Genomic DNA, 22,302 nt, shown 5'->3' on the forward strand with positions numbered 1-22,302 from the left:
TGCTTGGCTCATAGTAGACACTCAATATGTGTTGAGTTGAAAACTTCTACTCCTCAGCATGTTTGGCAATTCCTAATTTCTCACTAATTTTAGTCCAGTTACCAGAGGTATAATAAAGGTCCCTATGGATTGAGCTCTTGAATAGTTCTAGTAGGTTACTGGGTGCCCCCCCCCCCACTTCCCGTGGTACCTCAGTGGCTGTAGGAATAATGATAGTAAGTGCTAACCAGCAGTGAGGAAAAAAAAAAAAAAATCCAAGAGTTACTTGGAAGCTAGATTAGTGTTTGCCTATTCCAGACTTACTTCTTGGTGACCCACGGTAGACCCCAGGTTGATCTAGAAGGTCCCAGACGTCCTCAGACTTCCTGGGGAGAGTAGAGTTGGGAGTCATGGCTCTAGTCCTGTCTTCCCATGCACTGTGCAAACTATTTGGGACACAGCAGTAAAGTCTGACAGGAACAAATCCTATCTCTGTCACTTACTACCTGTGGGAACTTGTTACTTCTCTAAACCTCAGTTTCTTTCAGATCTAGAAAGAAGATAATATTTATTTGGAAGGGTCGTGTGATGACTAAATCACATGTATGTAAAGTACCTCATCTAGGTCTGGCATTTTTGGGGTTTAACAGGTAATGGTTATTATTATTTGCCAGTCCTGGAGTGGGTAGAGTGATAGTCTGAACAATGTATTAACATTGTATTAACTATTACTAGATCCAGATACATGCAGGAGAAGGTCAGAATTCAAAAGGCTGCTTTGCACACCTATTTTTTGTTCAATGGATGTCAAATAAATGCCCACGGATATTTCCAATATGACTTAATAGAGGTCTTCAAGGGGTTTTCCAGTTCTCATTGTTAGGATTTTTTCTGATAATAGTCCCATACTTTCCTACCTTGATGTGTCCTTCTGCCTCAGGAGAGCCCCCGGCCCTCCCCGCAGGGGTCTCTGGACAGTGTTCTGCCTGAGATGTGGCAGTAAATTCTGTACTCACTTTTCTTTGTCCACCCCCAGGCTCCCCACCCCACCCCCACCCTCCCTCCTTCACCACTCCTCCAAACCCCTCTATGATGCCATCCCCCCTGCCCCCCTCTCTGGCCCCAGGTCTTATCTTGTCCTCTGGGGAGGTATGCTAAGCGCTCTGCCAGCCTGCCTGTGTGCCTGGCCTGTTTTTTCTCACTGCCAGTACCTCTTGGATTCCAATTCCAAACATGGTATCTGTCTGGGGTCACCCTTTCTTCCGGTGCCAAGAGAGACGCATTCCAAATGGAGCACAAATGTGCCTCCCGTGCTGGGCTCTCCTCATTCTGTTTGGGGACAACAGAGAGCAGGACGTGGCTGTTTGATTATCCCTCACTGCTGAAGCTCTCAGTCCCACAGTCATATTGTTTCCTCGGGACAGTTTGGGTTTCCTGCCAAGAGCCAAATGTGAAGAGACCGTCCTAAGAAACCTGGAGCAGAGGAAGCTCCCCGGAGCTCTGCGGGAGAGACTTGCTGAGGGCCAGACGGAGGAAAGAAAGGCTTTCAGTTCTCCAGGAAGTGTACTATGTTCTGCCATTCATTCCTGAAGCCACCGGAAGCATTCCTCCCAGGAAAAGTTGAGTTGGTGGGTTGTAGCTGGAGGTGAGAAGGCATCCAGAGGACAGGTTAAACCATTTCCTGAATTTCGCATGTGGGCACAGGCTTAGAGCCTTCGAGGCGCCCCGAAGATGAGCAGCAACAGCAGCGCGGTGGGCCAGCTCCTCTGGCGTGGGCTGCCGTGTGTCGGCTGGAGGCAGGATCTGCAAGGGGCTGTCTACCACCTGGCCAACTGCTTCTTGCTCCTGGGCTTCATGGGGGGCAGCGGGATGTATGGGTGCTTCTACCTCTTTGGCTTCCTGGGCACGGGCTACCTGTGCTGTGTGCTGTGGGGCTGGTTCGACGCCTGTGGCCTGGACATCGTCCTCTGGAGCGTCCTGCTGGCGATGGCCTGCGTGCTCCAGCTGGCACATCTGGTGTACCGCCTGCGTGAGGACAGCCTCCCTGAGGAGTTCGAGCTCCTCTACAAGACACTGTGCCTGCCCCTGCAGGTGCCTCTACATGCCTACAAGGAGATGGTTCGCTGCTGTCAGGAGCAGGTCTCCACTCTGGCCACGGAGCAGACCTACGCTGTGGAGGGTGAGACACCCATCGACCGTCTGTCCCTGCTGCTCTCTGGCCGGTAAGTCACTGTCCAGTGCTTCTTCCTCATGCCCATGCTTCCCATTTCCTAATGCGTCCCTTTCCATGTCATGTCCCCGTCCACTGAGGAAGGATGTGGCAAGTCAAACTAACCAAAATAGCATGTGCTTGCTTCCCCTTTCTTAGCATTTTCCATGAGAAAAGTACCTCATGGGGCATCTTAGTTGGCAGAAAGGATTGCGTGTGCACTTGCTGCTGGGAGGAGTGGGGTGTTTCTTGAGCTTGGATCTGAAGTGACCACACACACACACACACACACACACACACACACACACCACTGCGTCATGCCTAAATTACAGCAATATCTCTGTAAACTTTAGAAAACCGTATGTTTCAATAAGATTAATTTGTTCCTCTACATGCATTCAACATTTGCTAAATGCCAACTATGTGCAGGGAAGAGTACCAAAACAGAGGAGGTTTCCTGTAACCCCAGGGCATCAAGGATATTGGGGAATATACTATACAGACTCTATGGTAAAGCCATTCTATATACACCCAGGCATGGAGCAGGAATAGCTCTTGTCCATTTTTCCATTCCCAATTGTTCCATTGATATTCTTACAGACCAAGACATCAAGCACTGTAAATTTGAGGGCCAGACAGTGAGGGATGGGTAGTAATGCCCACATGTGTCTCCTTGAACACAGGGCGGAGACACCTGGCTGACACCTTTTGAGGAGGCTGACAGTCATGCATTAGCAGAAATGGTTTTCATCAGGATGAGTGCATGCCTGGTCAGCCTGCAAGTGGGTGTTGGCCATTGGCTGATCTCTTCCGAAAAAAATACCTCGGGGCTCTTGCTGTACATTTGGTAGGCGATTATGAATTTTTTAAATAATATCACCCTATTGGGACTTGTACGTGGAGCTTAGCATCAAAGCGCAAGCATCTTACCTGGTATACTAGCGCTGGCTCTGTGGAAAGCAAATGGAGTGTTTCAAAAGATTTGTCCTTAGTTTCCTCTGTCCTGCTTTCTTGAAACCAGGAGAATGTAGTCGAAGGGTAAGAAAGTAATCAGAAGGCTCAAGGGAAAAAAAAATAGAAACTAGATAAGACTGCCAGTCACACAGTGGGAAAAAAAATTGGCATTGGTGATGATAGTACTAAATCGACTACTAGTAACAGTGTGAGTTTATGAATTAATGTATAGACTCAAATGTGTGATGGACACATGTTTTTATTTTATTTGGACTCTGAAGATCCTGAATTGAAGTGTTAAAAAATACTTTTTTTTTTTTAGCTGTTTTTAGGGCCGCACCTGCAGCATATGGAAGTTCCCCGGGTAGGGGTCATATTAGAGCTCTAGCTGCCGGCCTACACTACAGCCACAGCAGTGCCAGATCCAAGCTGCATCTGTGATCTACACCACAGCTCACGGCAACGCCAGATCCTTAACTCACTGAGCAAGGCCAGGGATCAAACCCGAGTCCTCATGGATACTAGTCAGATTTGTTACCGCTGAGCCACTGTGCGAACTCCCCAAAAATGCGTTTTTTTGTAAACAAGTACATGTGTAATAAATACAAATAGATTATGAGTACTGCCAAAATGTTTGTCACCTACAGCTCTATGCTTAAAGACAGTTTAGGAAACATGCTTATTCATGAGATCCATAATGTTTGCTCCTCCTCTGTTCAAAGGAGGGAATTGAGATGTGGGGGAGAAACTCCCACTGCACTGTATGGTGCTCATCTATGGAAGAACATCATGATTGTTCAATGGTTCAGCTATCTTTTATATGATGGATTTACCATGAACTTGTAGAAGACCACATCCCTGTGAAGAGGAGAGGGGAGCTTGCCTTCTCACTGTGGCTTTTCCTAGTATACCTTGCTTCAAAAACCCCAGTCAAAAATTAATTTTTGTCCAGAAATATACCACAGAATACAAGGTAGTGAGTTTATTGTCACCGAAAGAAGAGCTTTGAAGATTTGCTCAGGGATGTTTTAGAGAGATACTAAATTTTTTTTTTTTTTTTGGTCTTTTTTTTGCTATTTCTTGGGCCGCTCCCACGGCATACGGAGGTTCCCAGGCTAGGGGTCGAATTGGAGCTTACGCCAGAGCCACAGCAACTTGCGGGATCCGAGCCACGTCTGCGACCTACACCACAGTTCACGGCAACGCCGGATCCTTAACCCACTGAGCAAGGGCAGGGACCGAACCCGCAACCTCATGGTTCCTAGTCGGATTCATTAACCACTGCACCACGACAGGAACTATGAGAGATACTAAATTAGAGAAGATATTTGACCGGCAGTCCTCAAGTACAGTTTTTGGTTTTATGATTTTATAACATATTAGATACCTGAGATTCTGCTCATATTCTCTATTGAAATGAGTTATAAATGAAGTACAGACGGGGCACATATTAAAAATTTTGATGATGGTATACTTTAGTAAGCCTTCACAAAAGAGGGAAACTACAGAAAAAGACATGAGAGCATTCTGAACAATAAGCAACAATCTAGCTTTTTATCATAGCATCTCATTTACCTCCCCTTTGGATAAGCCAGGTCTTTATTTACTCATTCTACCATATATGCTCATGAGAACATTTTACAAAAGCAAGTTTATGGAATTAGATCTAATTGCTTGATTCTTCTCTCTCTCTCTCTCTCTCTCTTTTTTGTCTTTTCATCTTTTCTAGGGCCGCACTCATGCCATATGGAGGTTCCCAGGCTAGGGGTCTAATCAGAGCTGTAGCTGCCGGCTTACACCACAGCCACAGCAACGCAGGATCCGAGCCGCATCTTTGACCTACACCACAAATCACGGCAATGCCATATCCTTAACCCACTGAGCAAGGCCAGGGATTGAACACACAACCTCATGGTTCCTAGTCGGATTTGTTAACCACTGAACCACTACAGGAACTCCGATTCTTTTCATTGATATTGCAATCAGAAAGCTCAGAGGAAGATTTCTTTCACTTTGTTAGCCTGGGGGCATTTTCATACAAACCTATCTACAAATTAACCTCTGCAATATGGTTCTCTTTTGTAAAAGCAAACTTGCTAAGTTGGAGCTGGGGGAAGAGGCTTCTAGTCTATGACCAAGCTCCAGCTTTCAAGTAGGATCCTTGTACCTGTGGCTGGTGAGTCACCAAACACCTCGAAGCAGCAGAACTCCTCACCAGGAAGTGAGGTGTCTTATAGAGACCTCCCCAGCTCACATGCAGACCCTTATCTGGATTCCTTTGCTAAAACCTCAGACATCCTTTTTGTTTTATTTTCATAAAGGCAATCAGTCCCTTTCAAGATTCAGAAAGTCAACGTGACTTCCTCAAAGTTCATCACCCTGTTAGGCTGTGCTTACTGTTGGAGATTTTCTCTCATAAAATCCCAAGCATGAATTCCCATATGCACAGCTCCCTGAAGAGGCAACTAACTGTCCAAGCTATTCACATAGGAGGAAATTGCCTATTGTCCAGGAGATCAGAAAGGAAGAGGAGACTCAAATGATAAAGGCTATAGTATACAATGTGAATGGCTTCAGGGAGCCTTGAAGGCTCAGTAGACGTTACTCACTCTCTAAACTATTGTCCCTCCTCAGTGGCTTGCTCAGGTGGCCAGATTTTCCTTTCCTCAGGAGGTGATGGGAGGATCTGATGAGTGCAGCAGCAGCCTCATTCTCTCCTGTCGTCTTTCCTCCTTTGTTAGAGAAGCTTTTCCTTGAGGTTTTGGTCCCCTTTATGCTGACACAGTGAGTTCATTTGTTTGATCGTTCTTTCCTTCTTCCTTTCTTCCTTCCTTCTGTCTTTCCTCCCTCTCTTCCCTCTCCCTCTCCAAAAAATATTGAGTGCTAGGGACTAGGGATGTTGTGTTAAAATATGAAAAATATTGTCCTTGTGCTCATGGAACATGTAGTCTATCAAGAGAGTTACTAATTCATGTTGGACAAAATGGTGAATAATAGACATAATATTTCCAAGGAGAAAGGCAAAGTGCAATGAGAGCATGTAACTGGTGGACCTAACTTTTCTTTTATGGCCACACCTGCAGCATACAGAAGATCATGGACCAGGGATTTAATTTGAGCCACAGCTGTGACCTACTGCAGTTGTGGCGAGGCTGAATCCTTTAACCCACTGTGCTGGGCCAGGGATTGAACCTGTGCCTCCGCAGTGACCTGAGCTGCAGTCAGATTCTTAACCCACTGCCCCACAGTGGGAACTCCTGGACCTAACTCTCTTTTCTAGGAAAGGTCAGACAAGATTCTGGAGGAAGGAAAGAATGTTCAAGCTGAGGCCTGAGGAGAAGGTAGAGAATGGGACAGCTGGAGGGCGCAGAGTATGTGAACACTGTGAGGGAGGAGAGCACAGCACTTCATTTTCTTCTGTACTCCGTTGGCTACCCGCACATATTAGCAGGCCTTGTAGGAACAAGTGCCTTTCTGCTGTCAGAGAATAGGGGTTGTCACCATATCCTTGGCTTGGTTTGAGACCCACATCCCCTTCTGTCTTCTATCTTTAGGTTGGCAGATAACATGCAACAGTTTATTAATTGGTGGTGGTCTTTGGTAATTTGCACACACATACATGTATCCAGGCATTCGCTAGGAGCAAGATGTGGAGTGCTAATATCCCCCTGGCCAGAATGTAATGACATGGCTCTACTTAGCTGCAAGGGAGGTCGGGACATGTAGTCTAGTCAGGCAGCCATGAGCCCAGCTAAAATTCCAGTACTATGGTAGTTCCTGCAGTGGCAGAGTGGGTTAATGATCCAACTTGACTCTGCAGCTTTGCCGGTGCAATAGGTTAAAGACCCAGTGTTGCTGCAGCTATGGTGTAGGCCCGGGAATGTGCAGCTGAAAAAAGAAAAAAAAAAAACTTTTTAAAATTATAGTACTATGGAGGGAAGGAAAAAGCAGATGATGGAAAACAGAAGTCCATACTGGATTTCCCAGCTCTCCATTCATCCCCATCCTCATCTGCTTCTCAATATCCTATTCATCCTTCAAAACTCAGCTCAAATATCATCTTGGGGAAGTCTGCCAGTAGGAGAGAATGAACCTCTCCCACTCCTCTAGTCTTCTGTCCCACAATAGCACGGGTTGATTTATGATCAGTCATTTACGTGCCTGTGACTTTCACTAAATTGTGAAATCATTAGAGGCAAGGATCAGATCATCTCTGATTTCCCAGACTTCCAGGAACATGGAAAGTGCTCATGTGTACTTATTTAGCCAATAAAGCTCCTTCCAAATGCACAGAATGTACCTTAGAGATCATTTTTTTCTTCTCCCTTTGCCTGATAAAGACATCTTCTACACACACACACACACACACACACACACACACATATTTGTCTTTTTAGGGCCATACCCGTGGCATATGGAGGTTCCCAGGCTAGGGGTCAGTCAAACTGCAGCTACCAGCCTACACTACAGCCATAGCAACGCTGGATCCGAGCTGTATCTGCGACCTACACCACAGCTCATGGCAATGCTGGATCCTTAACCCACTGAGCAGGGCCAGGGATCAAACCCAAGTCTTTGTGGATCCTAGTTCGGTTCTCAACCCACTGAGCCACAACAGGAACTCCCCTGGTATAACTCACTTTAGAAGAGAAGATGAAGCTGAGACCTTGAGTTTTCTGGGGAAAAGAGGAATCATTTTCCATTTTTGAACAGGCAGAGAGGATTCATGCAGCCCTTTTCCCACACGGTCTCTTCTCTCCCTTTGCCAGGGTTCGTGTGAGCCAGGATGGGCAGTTTCTCCACTACATCTTTCCTTACCAGTTCATGGACTCTCCTGAGTGGGAATCGCTGCACCCCTCTGAAGAGGGTGTCTTCCAGGTAATAGGGAGCCTCATGGCAGGACTGCCTAGCCCAACCTGCTGCAACCCAGCAATAGCCCTCCTCCCCCTTTTACATCTGGCCTTTGAACCTCTGCTAATATGATGCTCAGGGTGGGAGCACACTCCTGTGGAAAGAGCGCCTGGCCGGGGAGGGGGCAGGGGAGGGAGGTGCTGACTCCTGAAAGGGGGCCATGTCACTCCTGTGCCTAGACTTCTTTCAGAAGACCCCAGGGACCACATGATTAAAGACCCACACTCCTTAGAGAGTAACTTAAGACCATTAGTGACATTCAGTCACATCTCCAGCCCCTTCCTTCCTCACACTCTCTGTTCTCACCAGCTGTGCCAAACTACTAGTACTTCTCTAAATATACCACATGGTTTTGCAACGGCCATGCCTTGGCGTCTTACCAGCGCTTCTATCTGAAATGTACTTCCCTCATCTAGAGGAGGCTATGGCATCTCACTTCCTCTGAGGCCTGCCCAGACTGACCTTACCAGCTTCCACCCCCACACACTGCCCGCGTGCCTTTTCTATTCCTTTTACTATGCTGGCTGCGCATACATCACTCTGTTCTAATGAGTCGGTTTCCTCTCTGACTTTGCCTTAGCAGACTCCTTGAGGTAGAAATCTGGGCTTCTCCTCTCTATCCCCAGGCTTCAAAGGGCAGTACCATGAGCCCAGTAGTAGGTGTTCAGTAAAGGTTCGGTCACCTGGCTTTGCAGTGGGCAGTATCTGTGTCTTAGAGGGCTCCAGAGGGCATCACATACAGGCTTCAAGGTCAGAGCCTGGCTGCTCGAGCCCTCCTTTCTTCTCTGCCAGTCCTTCAGATTTCTGTTAACTTCTTTGTGGTTCTCACTGACTGAATGGCTAGCATGTGGCCAGCATTACCTATTTTATTGCTTTATTGATTCTCACAACAACCCTCTGGGTTGGATATTGTTATTAACCTGTTGAACAGATGAGGAAACTAAGGCTAAGAAACCTCAAGTAATTTGCCCAACTTGGTCATCTAGAAAGTGGTAAAGCCAAGTTGCCTGGTTCCACTATTTCTATCCTTTTTTTAAAATGGGAAGGTTACCAGGGGATTGGAGTTTACACACACACACCATTATAGGGACTTCCCTGTCCATGTAGTTTGCCAGTACTGGGTTCCCTGTGTCTCCTACCAGTTCTACCAGGGAGTCCCTCAGGCGAGCATACAAGCCAACCCCAGAATAGGCACATGCCAGGCAGTGATACTTGGCTGGGCCTGCTTCCGCCCCCACCCTGACTCTTGGCTCTGAGGACAGAGCCTGAGAGGCAATCTTGATCCCACTGCCTAGACCACCAGCTGCGGACTCCCTCTGAACATGTGCCCCCCGCCCCATACACAGTCCCATCCTCTCCAAGCAGCCCAGCAGTCCCCTTTGAGAATTCCCCCAGGGCCACAAGAACCTTCAGGAGGGCTGAGTCAGGCCCCAAGCCAACCGGACCAGGCCGTTTCTGACACTGACACTGAGGAACAGGTGGTGGATAAGCTGGTGTCCTCCCCTAAGTTATGCTTGAAGGAAGGGCTGTGACCCCAGATGGCCTCTCAGCCTGCATGTAGGGACCAGCATATTCCTCCCATTGTATTTTTAGGAGAGCCTCCTTTGGGAGCAATGAGATCCACACGTTTGCTCTTGACTCTGTCAAGTCCCATTTCCTCTTTGCAAATGTCAAGTGCTGTCTCAGGTTGTAGTTCATCTTGTCCTTGCCTTTTGCAGTTGCACAGTCTTTGTTGACTAATAGGGCAATCCACAGTGACTGCTTGAATCATAGTTCTTACTGAGTTTACCACAAGTGAATCAACATGCCATCACACCTCTCAATAAGTAAGAATATGTGGAATTCACTTTGCGGCTCAGTAGCAACAAACCAAGTAGTATGCCTGAGGATGTGTGTTGGATCCCCAGCTTTGCTCAGTGGGCATTACTGTGAGCTGTGATGTAGGTCGCAGATGCAGCTTGGTCTGGCATAGCTGTGGCTGTTGTTGTAGGCCGGCAGCTTCAGCTCTGATTTGACCCCTAGCCTGTGAACTTCCATATGTCACAGGTGCAGCCATAAAAAGACGAAAAAAAAAATTTTTAAAATAAGAATAAGCACTGTGGCCCTCTCATCAATCACCAAGAACATAGCCTGGGAGGGACCACACAGAAATCGTGGTTATTCCTCCAATCCATGTCATTTCACTGGACCCAAGGCCTCTTTACACATGTCATCTCATTTAATCCATTCAACCAATTTTGAAGGTGAGAATTAAAGAAAAACCTTGTCAGAACTTTATTACAGACATGTGCAAGTGTATGTGGGAAACAGTCAATCCATAGTTTTCCTGGAGACCTTTAATTTGGGACACGAGAAAGATTTAATATGGGACATGAGAAAATGATATCAGATTGTTTTGCAACATAAAAGATTGGTAGTCGTCCCCTGATTCATTCATTCACTTTAGTGATATTGAGCATTTAGTGTACCCTGGGCACTGTTAAAAGTGCTTGGAATATATCAGTGAACAGAACAGATGAAGGTCCCTGCCTTCATGCAATTTACCTGCTAGCAGAGGAGACAAAAAATAAGCCATAGGCATAATGAATAAATAAAGTATGTAATATGTTAAAAGATAATAACTTCTAGTAAAAAAAAAAAATAGAGGAGTGTAAGGGAGAGATAAAACACAGGAGATGGGAGTGCCACCCTTCCCACAGTAGGAAATCTGTGTATAATTTATAGTTCAACCTCCATATATATGGTTCCCCTGTACCTGGGGTCTGCATCCTCAGATTCAACCAACCAGTCGATTGCATAGTACTTTAGTATTTACTTCTTTTTTTTTTTTTTTTTTGCTTTTTAGGGCTGCACCCATGGCACATGGAGGTTCCCAGGCTAGGGATTGAATCAGTGCTACAGCTGCTGGCCTACGCCACAACCACAGCAACGCTAGACCCATGCCACAGCTCACAGAGGTGCTGGATCCCTAACCCACTGAGCAAGGCCAGGGATCAAACCCGAAGTCTCATGGTTCCTAGTCGGGTTCATTTCCACTGCGCCATGATGGTAACTCCTAGTATTTACTATTGAAAAAAAAAAAATCTCCCCACTTAAGTTAGACCCACACAGTACAAACCTGTGTTGCTCAAAGGTCAACTGTAGTTGCAGTTTTAAATGGGATGGTCATGGAAATCTGTTGAACAACTGACATTCCAGCAAAGGCTTGAGGGAGTTGACAGTGTGAGCTCTGAGAATGGGGAAGGCCATATTGGATGAGGACAGAGCCAGTGCAAAAACTGAGTGGTAGGAGGGACTAGCATGATTGAGGTACAGGATGGAGGCCAATGTGACTGGAACAGAGAGAAGGAGGGGAGAGAATAGCACGTGAGGAAGTCAGAGAGGTGATGAGGAGGCATATCATGTAGAGCCAGATCATATATTTTCTAGATACAGCCAAAAGGATTTCTTAGTGCATTGGATGTTGTACATGAGAGAAAGAGGATCAAGGAAAATCCAACTGGCCAGCAAGTGGCCCACTGAGATAAGGAAGGCTGCAGTAGTGTTGGCTTGGGGAGAAGAGAGGAGGTCTTGTTTGGGATGTATTAGGTGTGTGTCATCTATGGATATTTAAATGGAGATGTTGTGTAGGCCATTGCATATATGAGTCTGGAATTATGGAACAAGGTCTGAGCTTGAGACATAAATTTGGAAGTTGTTGGTATACAGGTGATACTTAAAGCCACTGGCTTGGACAAGAACTACCAAGTAAGTGAGTATGGACAGAGTGTGTTCAATAGCCTACCAACCGTGGGATACTCGAATGTTTAGAAGTTTGAGGGGAAAAGAGGAAGCAGCAAAGGAACCTGAAAGAGACCAATCAGGAGTATGGTATCCTGGGAACCCAGTAAAGTGTATCAAAAAAGAGGGATCAAACGCCATGAAAACTAACTGCCATACTCAGCAACACAGAGGTCCTTGGTGACTGTGCCAGGAAGAGTTTGTGGACCACTGAGGCAAAGACTTGCCCATTGAAGAGAGAGTTCAAAGAGAGGAATTGGTACCAGCAAGTATAGACAGTTTTTTTTCATGGAGTTTTGCTAAAAAGAACAAGTCAATGGAGTGATAGCTAGCCAAGGAAGTGAAGTGAAGAAAGAGGATTTTCATTTAAATTTTTTTGATTTATTTTAAGATGGAGGAAGTAACAGCATGTTCACATGAATGACCAGGGTCTTTGTGTTTTGAGAATGTTGTTTGTGTCAGGTTAACTCTTACTCTTTTGTGGGAATTGGTAGTAAGTACATCCAAAGTACGGGTTCTGGCCAATGTGACAGCTATTTGCTGAACCGTGCACACTGGATGGATTTTGAATACCATTTTCAGAATTCTTTCTCATGAGGCAACAAACTTGGAGGGATTAAGCAATTTGTCTGATGTCACACAGCTAGTAGAGAAGTAAAGCTGGAACTTCTGGTCTTGATGAGGTAATTTGGGGCCCCGACTTCAGTGCTGATGATTAAGAGGCATGGAGAGGAGCAGAGAAGAGGACATGAAAGGAATGGAAGAGGGTACTGCAGAGGGAGAGGACAGGATCAAGGGGGAGATCAGGAGGCAATGAAATAAAAGGATTATATACCAACTCTCATAAAAAATGTTTGGAAAGCCAACCCTACCTTTAATGAGGTAATCTACAAAAAGGACTTCACGCAATGCCTGGCACACAGTCACCTCCAGTAAATGTTAGCTGCTGTCTTCCTCCTCCTCCTCTTTCCGCTGTGAAAAATCATCATGTTCTGCCCACCTGCTCATTTTTAAAGTATTACAGCTAATCAGAGTATTACAGATTGTGTGATTCTATACCCTTTTCCTTTACTATCCTAAGCTTGTTTTCATTTGAACTCTAGCTTTACCACTCACCATTGTTTTATCAAGGGTTCATCAAGCACCTACTGTGTGCTGGGCACACACTATTGACCCTGCAAGTGCAATTTAGCTTTGCATCATGGGTACATAGTGAATGTCCAGAAATTCCTAGAAGTCTAAATAAATGGAGATTGGGGTGCCCTTTGGCTTTGTGTTCTTAAGAGTTCCTCTTTCTCTGCGCCCTTTTTCTGACTTTAGTTGTGGGATCTGTTTGGTTACTTGTAGTGCCCAAGAGCAGTTCATTGGCCTGAATCCCAGGCCAGTATTCTGTCTACTTGATACAGCTGGGCATGCCAGATCAGAGGCTTCTCTCTCATGGAGATTCTTTCCAGCTCTGTTTTGTGTTCCTACTCCAAGATATTATCTCTTTTTACCCTTAAAACAAACTGTCATTGGCATTCTGACTTTTCTAAGCACTAGGAGGCCCCTTCTCTCTCTTAAAATCACAACGGGCCCAGAACTTTCAGCAGCCATGAGTGGGATCATTCTTGAGACGTAGAGTTTGGGAGCTGAGGAGGCTCCAGGGGGTGAGAGCCGAGTAAGTGAATGGCTGATCTCAGGGCTCCTGACAAGACCTCCCACCGCACCACCCCAACAATTAGTGCATACCACAAAAGTCATTCACTGGACCTCTTCCAGGCAAGGCCATGGAGAGGCATTTCTACAACATTTCAATAAAATTGCAGCTATTTGCCAAGTAACTGGATATTTCTCTGTGCTAAGCATGGGCACATTTTCTAGTTTCAACCTTCACTCCCTGACCCCTCTCAGGTCACTTTGACAGCAGAGACCGAATGTAGCTACATTTCCTGGCCCCGGAAAAGTCTCCACCTTCTTCTGGCCAAAGAACGATACATCTCTCGTCTCTTCTCCATCCTGCTGGGCTATGACATCTCGGAGAAGCTCTACGCTCTCAATGACAAGCTCTTTGCCAAGTTTGGGCTGCGCTTCGACATCCGCCTGCCCAGCCTCTACCATGTTCTGGGTCCTGCTGCCTCAGATACAAGACCAGAGTCAGAGAAGGATGAAGAGGACGTCTGCGAGCCAGCCATGTCCTCTCCTCAGGCGCTGTCCACATCTGTCCAGCAAACACCCCCTGTGTCCCCCCATCCAGCAGCCACCAACCCTCCTGCACCTTCTCCCTGGGTTAGGATGTCCAGGCCTGACAGCGGCATCCTGGGTGAGGACTCCACCAGTCTGGTGCTGGAGGATTTTGAGGAGGTGTCGGGATCAGAATCGTTCATGGATTATAAGAGTGATGGGGAGTACATGAGGTGAGGGGAGAACTAACATGGGCACAGCCACCGGCTCAGGATCCTGTGTAAGTACTCAGAAAGCAGCTTCCACGCCTTCCTGTCAACCACTGGCCTTCCCTTGCTTTGTAAGGGCAAAAAATTGTTTCATGCAGCCTGTCCTCTCAGAGGACTCCTAGAAAGTGACATTAACCCAGCCCTGCAAATAGCAACTCACCCCAGGGGCATGCAAGGCATGAGGGATTTGTTTTGTTTTGGTTTTGTTTTTAACTCATCCCTTACGTGTGATTGCATTTTGGAAAGTGAGCTGGTCGACTTGAGCAAGCAGCTGGGTTGCTATTTTTTTTTTTTCAAAGTTGTGCTAATAAGTAAGGCCATAGCTAAAGCTAAAGAGGATTTTATTTGTGGTGGGCATTTGAAAAGCTGGCATGGTTCTAATCCCTAATGATTCTTCTTAGCATATAGTCAGCTCTGGAAAGCAGTCATTATTTAACCTGGATTGGGCAGGTGTCTTTGTTAAAAATCACGTATTTCAAAGAGGCTTGTGATTGCAGGCTAAGGCCCCTGGGAGAAAAATGTGCCCGTTTGCTGTCCTCTGGTCCAGTGGAGAGTGTGTTATTTGCTCAGGCAGAGGACTGGATGCTGCTCTGACTAAATGTTACTATGACTGGAAAGCTTTCTCGGAAAATCACACCTGTGGGAGTTAGTGAACCTGGATGGGACTGAGGTGTAGGATTTCCCTCACAGCTCAGGAAAGTGTACAAGAAAGACCTGTGGAGCCCTTCTGGGGAACTGCTTTCATGTTCCCCCTGGCTGCTCTCACAGCGTTGTGGTGTGTTCCTCTAGGACTCCACCTAACCATGGTGCAGGCCTGGCTTTTCCTGAGGAAAATCCCACTGTTCCCAATTTGGAAGGCATTTCCAAGGTGGGGGAGGGGAGGCTAAGAGATTTATCAAGCTTTGGGAGACACCGACTATTTCGCCAAGAAACTAGTTCAGTGAAGAAGGTTTCCTGGGCACTTGAGGTAAGTGAGTGAATGTTTGTACATTTTGAAAAGCAAGTCACATAAATGATGAAAGAGGCAAGGGAAGTGTGATTAGAAGTTAGCTATTTGGCTTCATAGATATGGAACTGATCATCTGTGGGACTAGAGTCCCTAGATTCCCTAGAACCATTCTGGCTCATGATGTGACTTTCTGCCTTTCCGTTTTTTGTTTTTTTTTGTCTTTTTAGGGCCCACACCTGTGGCACATGGAGGTTCTCAGGCTAGGGGTAGAAACGGAGCTGCAGCTGCCAGCCTATGCCACAGACACAGCAACACCAGACCTGAGCCGTGTCTGTGACCTATGCAACAGCTCGGATCCTTAACCTACTGAGTGAGGCCAGGGATCAAACCTGCACCCTCATGGATAGTGGTTGGGTTCTTAACCTGCTGAGCCACAAGGGGAGCTCCTGAGGTGACTTTCTTGACTGCCTCTATTTGCATTGCCCTCTCCTGTTGCCCCATCTCTTGTGCTGACTCCCCACTCCCCCACCCGCCCACCCCTGCCTGTGCACATGGATTCTGTCTGGTGGCTCCGTCTCTTTGTCCCACACACTCACCCACTTGAACACTCTCAACTCACAGCAGCTCTCTGTGTTAGATGTTCTTCCTGGTTTCCTTCTCTTTTCCTGGCTCTATTTCTTCTCTTCTGTCTTCCATCATTCTGACTTCTGCTTAGTCCTTGGTTGCCTCAGTTTGCTGCTCTTAAGAAGAAAAATGCCCCTTTCTATTTCTTCTATTTCTATTTCTTTTCCCCCCATGTCTTCCCCCATTTTACTGTTAGTGTATTTTTCTGTTGCGCCCCCCCCCGCCCACATCCTGTCTTGCTCTAGTTCTTCCTCTCAAACCACCCTGTACCCCCAGGTTTTTAACCCTGACTCTTCCAAGATCAGTATCTCTCCCTCTGTTTTGAAAAAATAAAACCACTTCAAGTGAAGGTGTGAAAATTCCCACCTCTAGGTGGCTACACAGTTCATCCATGAGTCAAGAGGCAGGCAGAATGGTAAACAAGAAAGAGACCTGAAATGGGAGCCCCAAATCCTGGCTGCTGTGTCTGACCCTGCTACCCTTTGCAAACACACAACCTCATGGAACCTCACTTTCTCCATGCAAGTGTGTTGGCCCAGTTGGCCCCTAAAGGCCCTCTTGGGTTTGTGTGAGATGACAAAGGATGAGCTGTTCAGAGGAGGAAAGAGAACCATTCAGCTGGCAGTATCATGGACACAAGCCCCAGGGCATGGGCGTGAACTCTCTGCTGTATTTCACTATGATCTCCCTTGTGACTTAGGACTGTCCTCCCCCCTGCTGGGAGGTGGGTCCCGATTGACCAGGAGTTCTGTCCATTTGTACCTGTAAAGCGGCCTCATCCACCAGGTGCTGACAGTGCAGATGGTTACAACTCCATCTCCCAGGAACTCCAATCTTAGCTCTAGTGCATGAAATGCCTCTTTCCAAACTCAGTCTTTCCTGGAACTCAAGAGGAGAAAACTGCTACTATATCTCACTTCCTAAAGTACTGGCTTTTGCAGTATCAAGAGAGTAGGTTTTTTTTGTTTTGTTTTGTTTTTCCTATGGCTGCACCTGAAACATATGGAAGTTTCCAGGCCAGGGGTTGAATCGGAGCTGCAGCTGCTGCTTGAGCCACAGCTGTGGCAATGCCAAATCTTTTAACCTGCTGCCCTAGGCTGGGTATTGAACCTATACCTCCAAAGCAACCCGAGCCACTGTAATGGGATTTCTAACCCACTGTGCCATGGTGGGAACTCTGAAGGTAGATTTTTAAATGTGTGTTCGAGTAACAGAGAGAAAGGAAAAAGCACATTGTTTAATTTCACAGTTTTCAGACCAACTTGAGAGCAAGATCAAATTGGCCAAATTTCAGAAGGATTTCAATTTCATCTCTGATAATGGGATAACTTAACCCAGAGCCCCTTTTCTGGAATTGTGTTTGGGGATGTTTATTTTGTCTTATCTGCCATCCAACTCCTTTTAGGGTTCCTACTGTAATGAATAAGCATAGTCCCTCCTGATTGGTAGCAGTGTGCTCTCGTTTCCTTTATAAAGCAGGGCACAATTCATTATGTAGTCCCTGACTCTTCAGCAACCAAAATTATAAACTCATTGCTATTCATGCCAGCACAGCACTTACATAAGAGAAATGAAGCTGGCTGAATTCTGCATTGTTGAGAATGACACTGCTTCATCACACTGACACCAAAGTTGTCCCTCACACCAATCCAATTTAAGACCAACTAAAAATAGAGCTTCTCCTGGAGCTCTTTTTTGAAGACAGCACATTTTTCAGTCTGATGGTACCCAGAGTTGAGCCACAAATTGCTGCACTTCTTTTAACAGGCAAAGTAGTACTGCAGGATAATGTATTCATGCAGGGTCTTACAGTTAGACTTCACATTCATCCTGCCTTTACTAGAATCTTTTCAGCTAATTCTATGGGCACGCTCTGCAGTGTTCATTTGATGTCTTACAGGAGATGCTCAGTGAATGCATCTGAAGTGGTCTGTTGAGTCAGATAATGAGTCCATTATCACAAATTAATTGAAAGCTCTCTGAGATTTGGCCAATTTTTCTTATGTTTTCAAGTTGTTCTGAAGACTCTGTGGTTTAAAAGACTATATATTGTTTCATTTTTCTCTATTATTCAAATAAACAAATGAGAAACAAATTACAACATGGAGACTGATTGTGGTCAAGAAAAGAGACCAGGACCAAGACATAGTCCCAAAGGCCAGAGAATGAATTCAATAAACATTTATGAAGTATCTACTGTATATTTCAGGCACTGTGCCAGGTCATCACATTACAAGTAATCACCAGTAACACTTGAAAGGATGGAAGATGCTTAATCTGCAAGAGATGGACAAGAGTAATATCTTCAAATTTGGAAAAGACGGGGAATTACAATTTCCCTTAATTTGGTATAGATTTGAGGACAGAAATGAACTAAGGGCTGAAAGCTATAAAGAGAAGGATTTCAGCTCAGTATTAATAATGGATTTATTTCTTGGAGTTCCTGTCATGGCTCAGTGATTAACAAATCTGACTAGAATCCATGAGGATGCAGGTTCGATTCCTGGCCTCATTCACTGGGTTAAGGATCCTGTGTTGCTGTGGCTGTGGCAGCTCTGATTTGACCCCTAGCCTGGGAATCTCCATGTGCTGCGGGAGGCCCTAAAAAGACAAATAACAATAATAATAATAATAATAATAATAATAATAATTGATTTCCTCAGGGAGTAGTGGGTTACTCGTTACTGGAGAAGTTCAAGCAGGGACTAGAAGAAATCTCAGAGAATTTTAAAGGTGATTCAGGCTCTGAGAGAAGGATGCCTTGGGTTACCGCTATTGAGGTGCCTTCCAACTCCGTGATGCCATGATGCTGTGATTGTAAAATCTAACTCTAGTCCTGCCACTTCACCACCATTAAGAGCAGTTCTTCGGAGTTCCTGTTGTGGCTCAGCAGTAAAGAAACTGTCTAGGATCCATGAGGACTCAGGTTCAGCCCCTGGCCTGGCTCAGTGGGTTAAGGATCCAGCATTGCCATGAGCTATGGTATAGGTCGAAGATGTGGCAGGCCGGCAGCTACAGCTCTGATTCGACCCCTAGCCTAGGAATTTCCATATGCTGTGGGTGTGGACCTAAAAAGACAACAACAACAAAAGCAGTTTCCCATCTGCAGAGCAGGGCTAATAGGCTGATTGATAATACCTACTGGTAAGTAGCCAGGGAGCCTCCATCTACTTTACCAGTTCGCTGTGAGGAACAATTGAGATAAAGTATATAAAGGCAATTTGTAAGTGGTAAAGTGCTAATTTAATGTATAGGGTATTTCCAAATTCTGTTCTGTGTAGAATTATTTAGTCATCTCTTTCTCTCTCTCTCCTCTGAGATACATGATTTCCACTCTTATTACCCCTGATCTGGCTTTCCAAGGATAGGTTCTCTGACAACAAAAGGTGAAGCAATGGCCAGACCTTCACTGGTTTCCTTTATTTGCCCAGGGTAGACAGATCACCATCACATTAGATTCAGGCTCCCTCCCTCAGGAGGTGCTTTGGTAGCTGTCAGCAAACACTCCTTTCTCCCAGAACCACCAGAAAGCCTCCTGGGGCCGACTTGCCCTTGACGGTGGTATGGAACGGCTGCCTGGGGTCTCAGGGTCAAGGTCTCTAGGTGGTAACTCTCCTCTACCTGCCAAGGTTCAGTGTTGCGGCAGGTAAGTTAGAGCAGCAGTTCCCTCCGGGCCCTGGGAAATCACAGCACCCTGCAGCCAGGGGCCCGCCTCTGGGCTATTCTTCTACTTCTATTTTACAGGCTTCGTTTACCTGCCCATCTCATTGTAAAAATAAAAGACAGAGGTTTTATAAAATTCACCAGTTTTCTATGCAGATTTTTAAAAAATTCATTCCATAATGTTAGATAGGAAGTTAAGTTCCATGGATTCTTCATAGGAAGCAATATAAGTTGAGCTCTTAATCTCTCCTCCTATAAAATGAGAGGATTGGACTCATAACTTCAACTCTGACCCATCCTAATATTTTAGAAGGAAACGATTTAAAGATGCAACTATCCCTATTGCGTTAGGCACTGGGTATAGTTAAAACATTGGGAACTGGTAGGGGAAAAATGAAAACCTGAAAAGAACCCTATGATGTGAGGCAAGCTGTCCAGAGCCACAGAGCTGAAATCCTTCCTCTCTCTCCACAGTTTCCAGAACTCCTCTCCAGAGCTACCCTCAAGCTATGTCCAGGGGACAGGCCCCCTTGGCTCCAACCCAGACTCCTGAACTCTAAGGAGCAATGGACCATCCTGTTCTCTGGGCACGTTCATCCTCATGGGAAGGTCACGTGTGTGCACACCCGTCTTCTCACCCACTGGAAGGCTCACAGGCCAGGTCGAAGCAGACACAGAAGATGCCAGCACTGCAGCCACACCAAGGGCCCCAAGTGACTTTTAGAAATTCACATTCACCAGCCTCGCTTCCCAGAGAAGGCAGCCCAAAGTACAAAAGCACAGATTCTATCCTTTACTAACTGCAGAATCTCTGGCAAGTAACATAGCCTCTCTGAGCATCACTGTAAAGTGGGGATTTTAAAACCCACCTCCCAAGGATGGGAGGATTCCATGAGTTGACGTAAGGAAAGCACCTAGGTCACAGCATGACACCTAGTAAGCACTCAATAAATCACTCATTTCCTTTCCTTATGTTGTTTCTTTCAACTTTCTGAAAGGATCAGTGAAGTCAGCTATCCAAGAAGTTTCCACTGTTTTGTCTTGTTTTGTTTTGTTTAAGATTTTTTTCAATTAAGATTCAACTTATGGGTGTAGCAAGTTTGGAACCTAGTTTGCCCTTAAGCTTTTAAGTTCAATTTACAAATCTCTCACTCTATTTATGACCCTAATGTTAAACACTAGTTTTTAGAGGGATTTTTACAAATTTATTTAATTAAAATTCCTTAAATATTTTAAAGGAGACTTACAAATTTAACATATTCCACTTTATTTTTCCCCTACTTACCTCCACATATATTCTGGTTACCTATGGTTGTGTAACATTCATCCCTAAAGCAGCAACTTAAAATAGTCACAATAATTTGTTTTGCTCTGCTTGGCTGGGCTCAGCTGGGCTGTTCTCACTCAAGGTTTCTCACGCTACGGCAAGAATCACCTCAAAGTCTTCTTCTTTCCTGTGTCTGGGGCCCAGGCCTGGAAGACTCAAACAGCTGAGGGCTGGAACAGCTGAAGAAGGGGCATCCCTTGCTTTCTCAGTAGTTTGTTCATTTTGCCATTGTTATAGCACTGTGTTGCGTGGTCTACCACATTTATTTATCCCTCTACCATTGATGGGCGTTTGGGTAATTAGTTTCTGGCTTGGGGCGATTACGAACAGGGCTACTATGAACATTCTCCAGCTTATCTTTTGGTACACATATGTACACATTTTGGGGATGCTGAAATTACTGAGGCATTGGGTATGCATGTGCTCCACTATAGTAAACAGTGCGGAACTTTTCCTAAGGGATCGTTCCAATTAATATTCACACTAGCAGTGTCTGAGTGTTCTGGATGCTTCTCATCCTCCCCAAGAGACGGCATTGTCTTTTTAAAATTTTTATTTTAGCCATTCTGCTGTATGTAGCAGCATATCATTGTGGTTTTCATTTTCATTTCCCTGATAAATAATAAGGTTGGCTACCTTTTTTGTGTTTTTGTTAGCCATTTGGATAGTCTCTATTGTGAAGTGTCTTTTCTAGTTCTTGTCCATTTCTCTGTATGCTTTTCTCATTGAGTTTAAGGAATTCTTTAAATATTCATATTAAAAGTCCTTTGTTGCTTACATGTATTCAAATATATTTTCCCAGTTGGTGACTTTCTTTCTCTAAATGGTGTCTTTTGATGAACATAAGTTCTTAATTTCATGTAGTAATTTATCAGTCTTTTCCTTCATCATTAGTGCTTTGTGGGTTATGTTTAAGAAGTCTTTTCTGCCCTTGGAGATATTCTCTGTCACCTTCTACATGCTTTATTGTTTTACATTTCACAGTTAGATCTACGCACAACCTGGATTCGATTTTTGTGTATGGTATAAAGTGAGGATCAAATTTATTATTTTCTGGTTGATCTCCAATAGACAGCACTACTTGCTGAATGAATTATCCTATCCCCACTAGTTTTCAGTGTTCCCTTTGTCATAAATCAAGTATCCATATATCTGTAGATTTGTATCTGGATCTTCCATTCTGTTCCATTACTCTATTCTTCTACCTGTTGACAATACTACGTGGTTGTAATTATTGTAGCTTTATAAGTTTTGATATCTTGTGGTCTTCAAACTTTGTTTTTTGTCAATTTTTGGTACTTCTTAGCTCTTCATTTTGTATTTCCATATATATTTTAGAATCACCTTGTTAATTTCCACAAAAATATAAACTATTCTGGGGTTTTATTAGAAATACATTCACACTGTGGATTATGTTGGTAAAGAGTTAATATGTTTATAATATTGATTTTTCAATCTATGGACATAGTATAGC

General features: G+C 45.1%; 1 protein-coding gene across 2 annotated transcripts; it reads left to right on the plus strand.

Annotated features, from left to right (window-relative positions):
* On the plus strand, positions 1,196 to 21,602 carry POPDC2 (popeye domain containing 2). 2 transcript variants are annotated; one of them, XM_021068245.1, is made up of 4 exons: positions 1,196 to 2,201; positions 7,912 to 8,020; positions 13,727 to 14,135; positions 19,976 to 21,602. In XM_021068245.1, the coding sequence occupies exons 1-4, from the start codon at positions 1,711 to 1,713 to the stop codon at positions 20,059 to 20,061; spliced, it is 1,095 nt and encodes a 364-aa protein (XP_020923904.1). In that variant the 5' UTR covers positions 1,196 to 1,710; the 3' UTR covers positions 20,062 to 21,602.

Source organism: Sus scrofa, chromosome 13 (genome assembly GCF_000003025.6).
Source record: "Sus scrofa isolate TJ Tabasco breed Duroc chromosome 13, Sscrofa11.1, whole genome shotgun sequence".
NCBI classification, from domain to species: Eukaryota; Metazoa; Chordata; class Mammalia; order Artiodactyla; family Suidae; genus Sus; species Sus scrofa.

Excerpts from the sequence above, each read along its gene's own strand:
- POPDC2 (XM_021068245.1), top strand. The coding sequence starts at position 1,711 with ATGAGCAGCAACAGCAGCGCGGTGGGCCAGCTCCTCTGGCGTGGGCTG. Across the intron at positions 2,202-7,911 it reads TCCCTGCTGCTCTCTGGCCG|GGTTCGTGTGAGCCAGGATG; the intron begins GTAAGTCACTGT and ends TCCCTTTGCCAG. Across the intron at positions 8,021-13,726 it reads CTGAAGAGGGTGTCTTCCAG|GTCACTTTGACAGCAGAGAC; the intron begins GTAATAGGGAGC and ends GACCCCTCTCAG.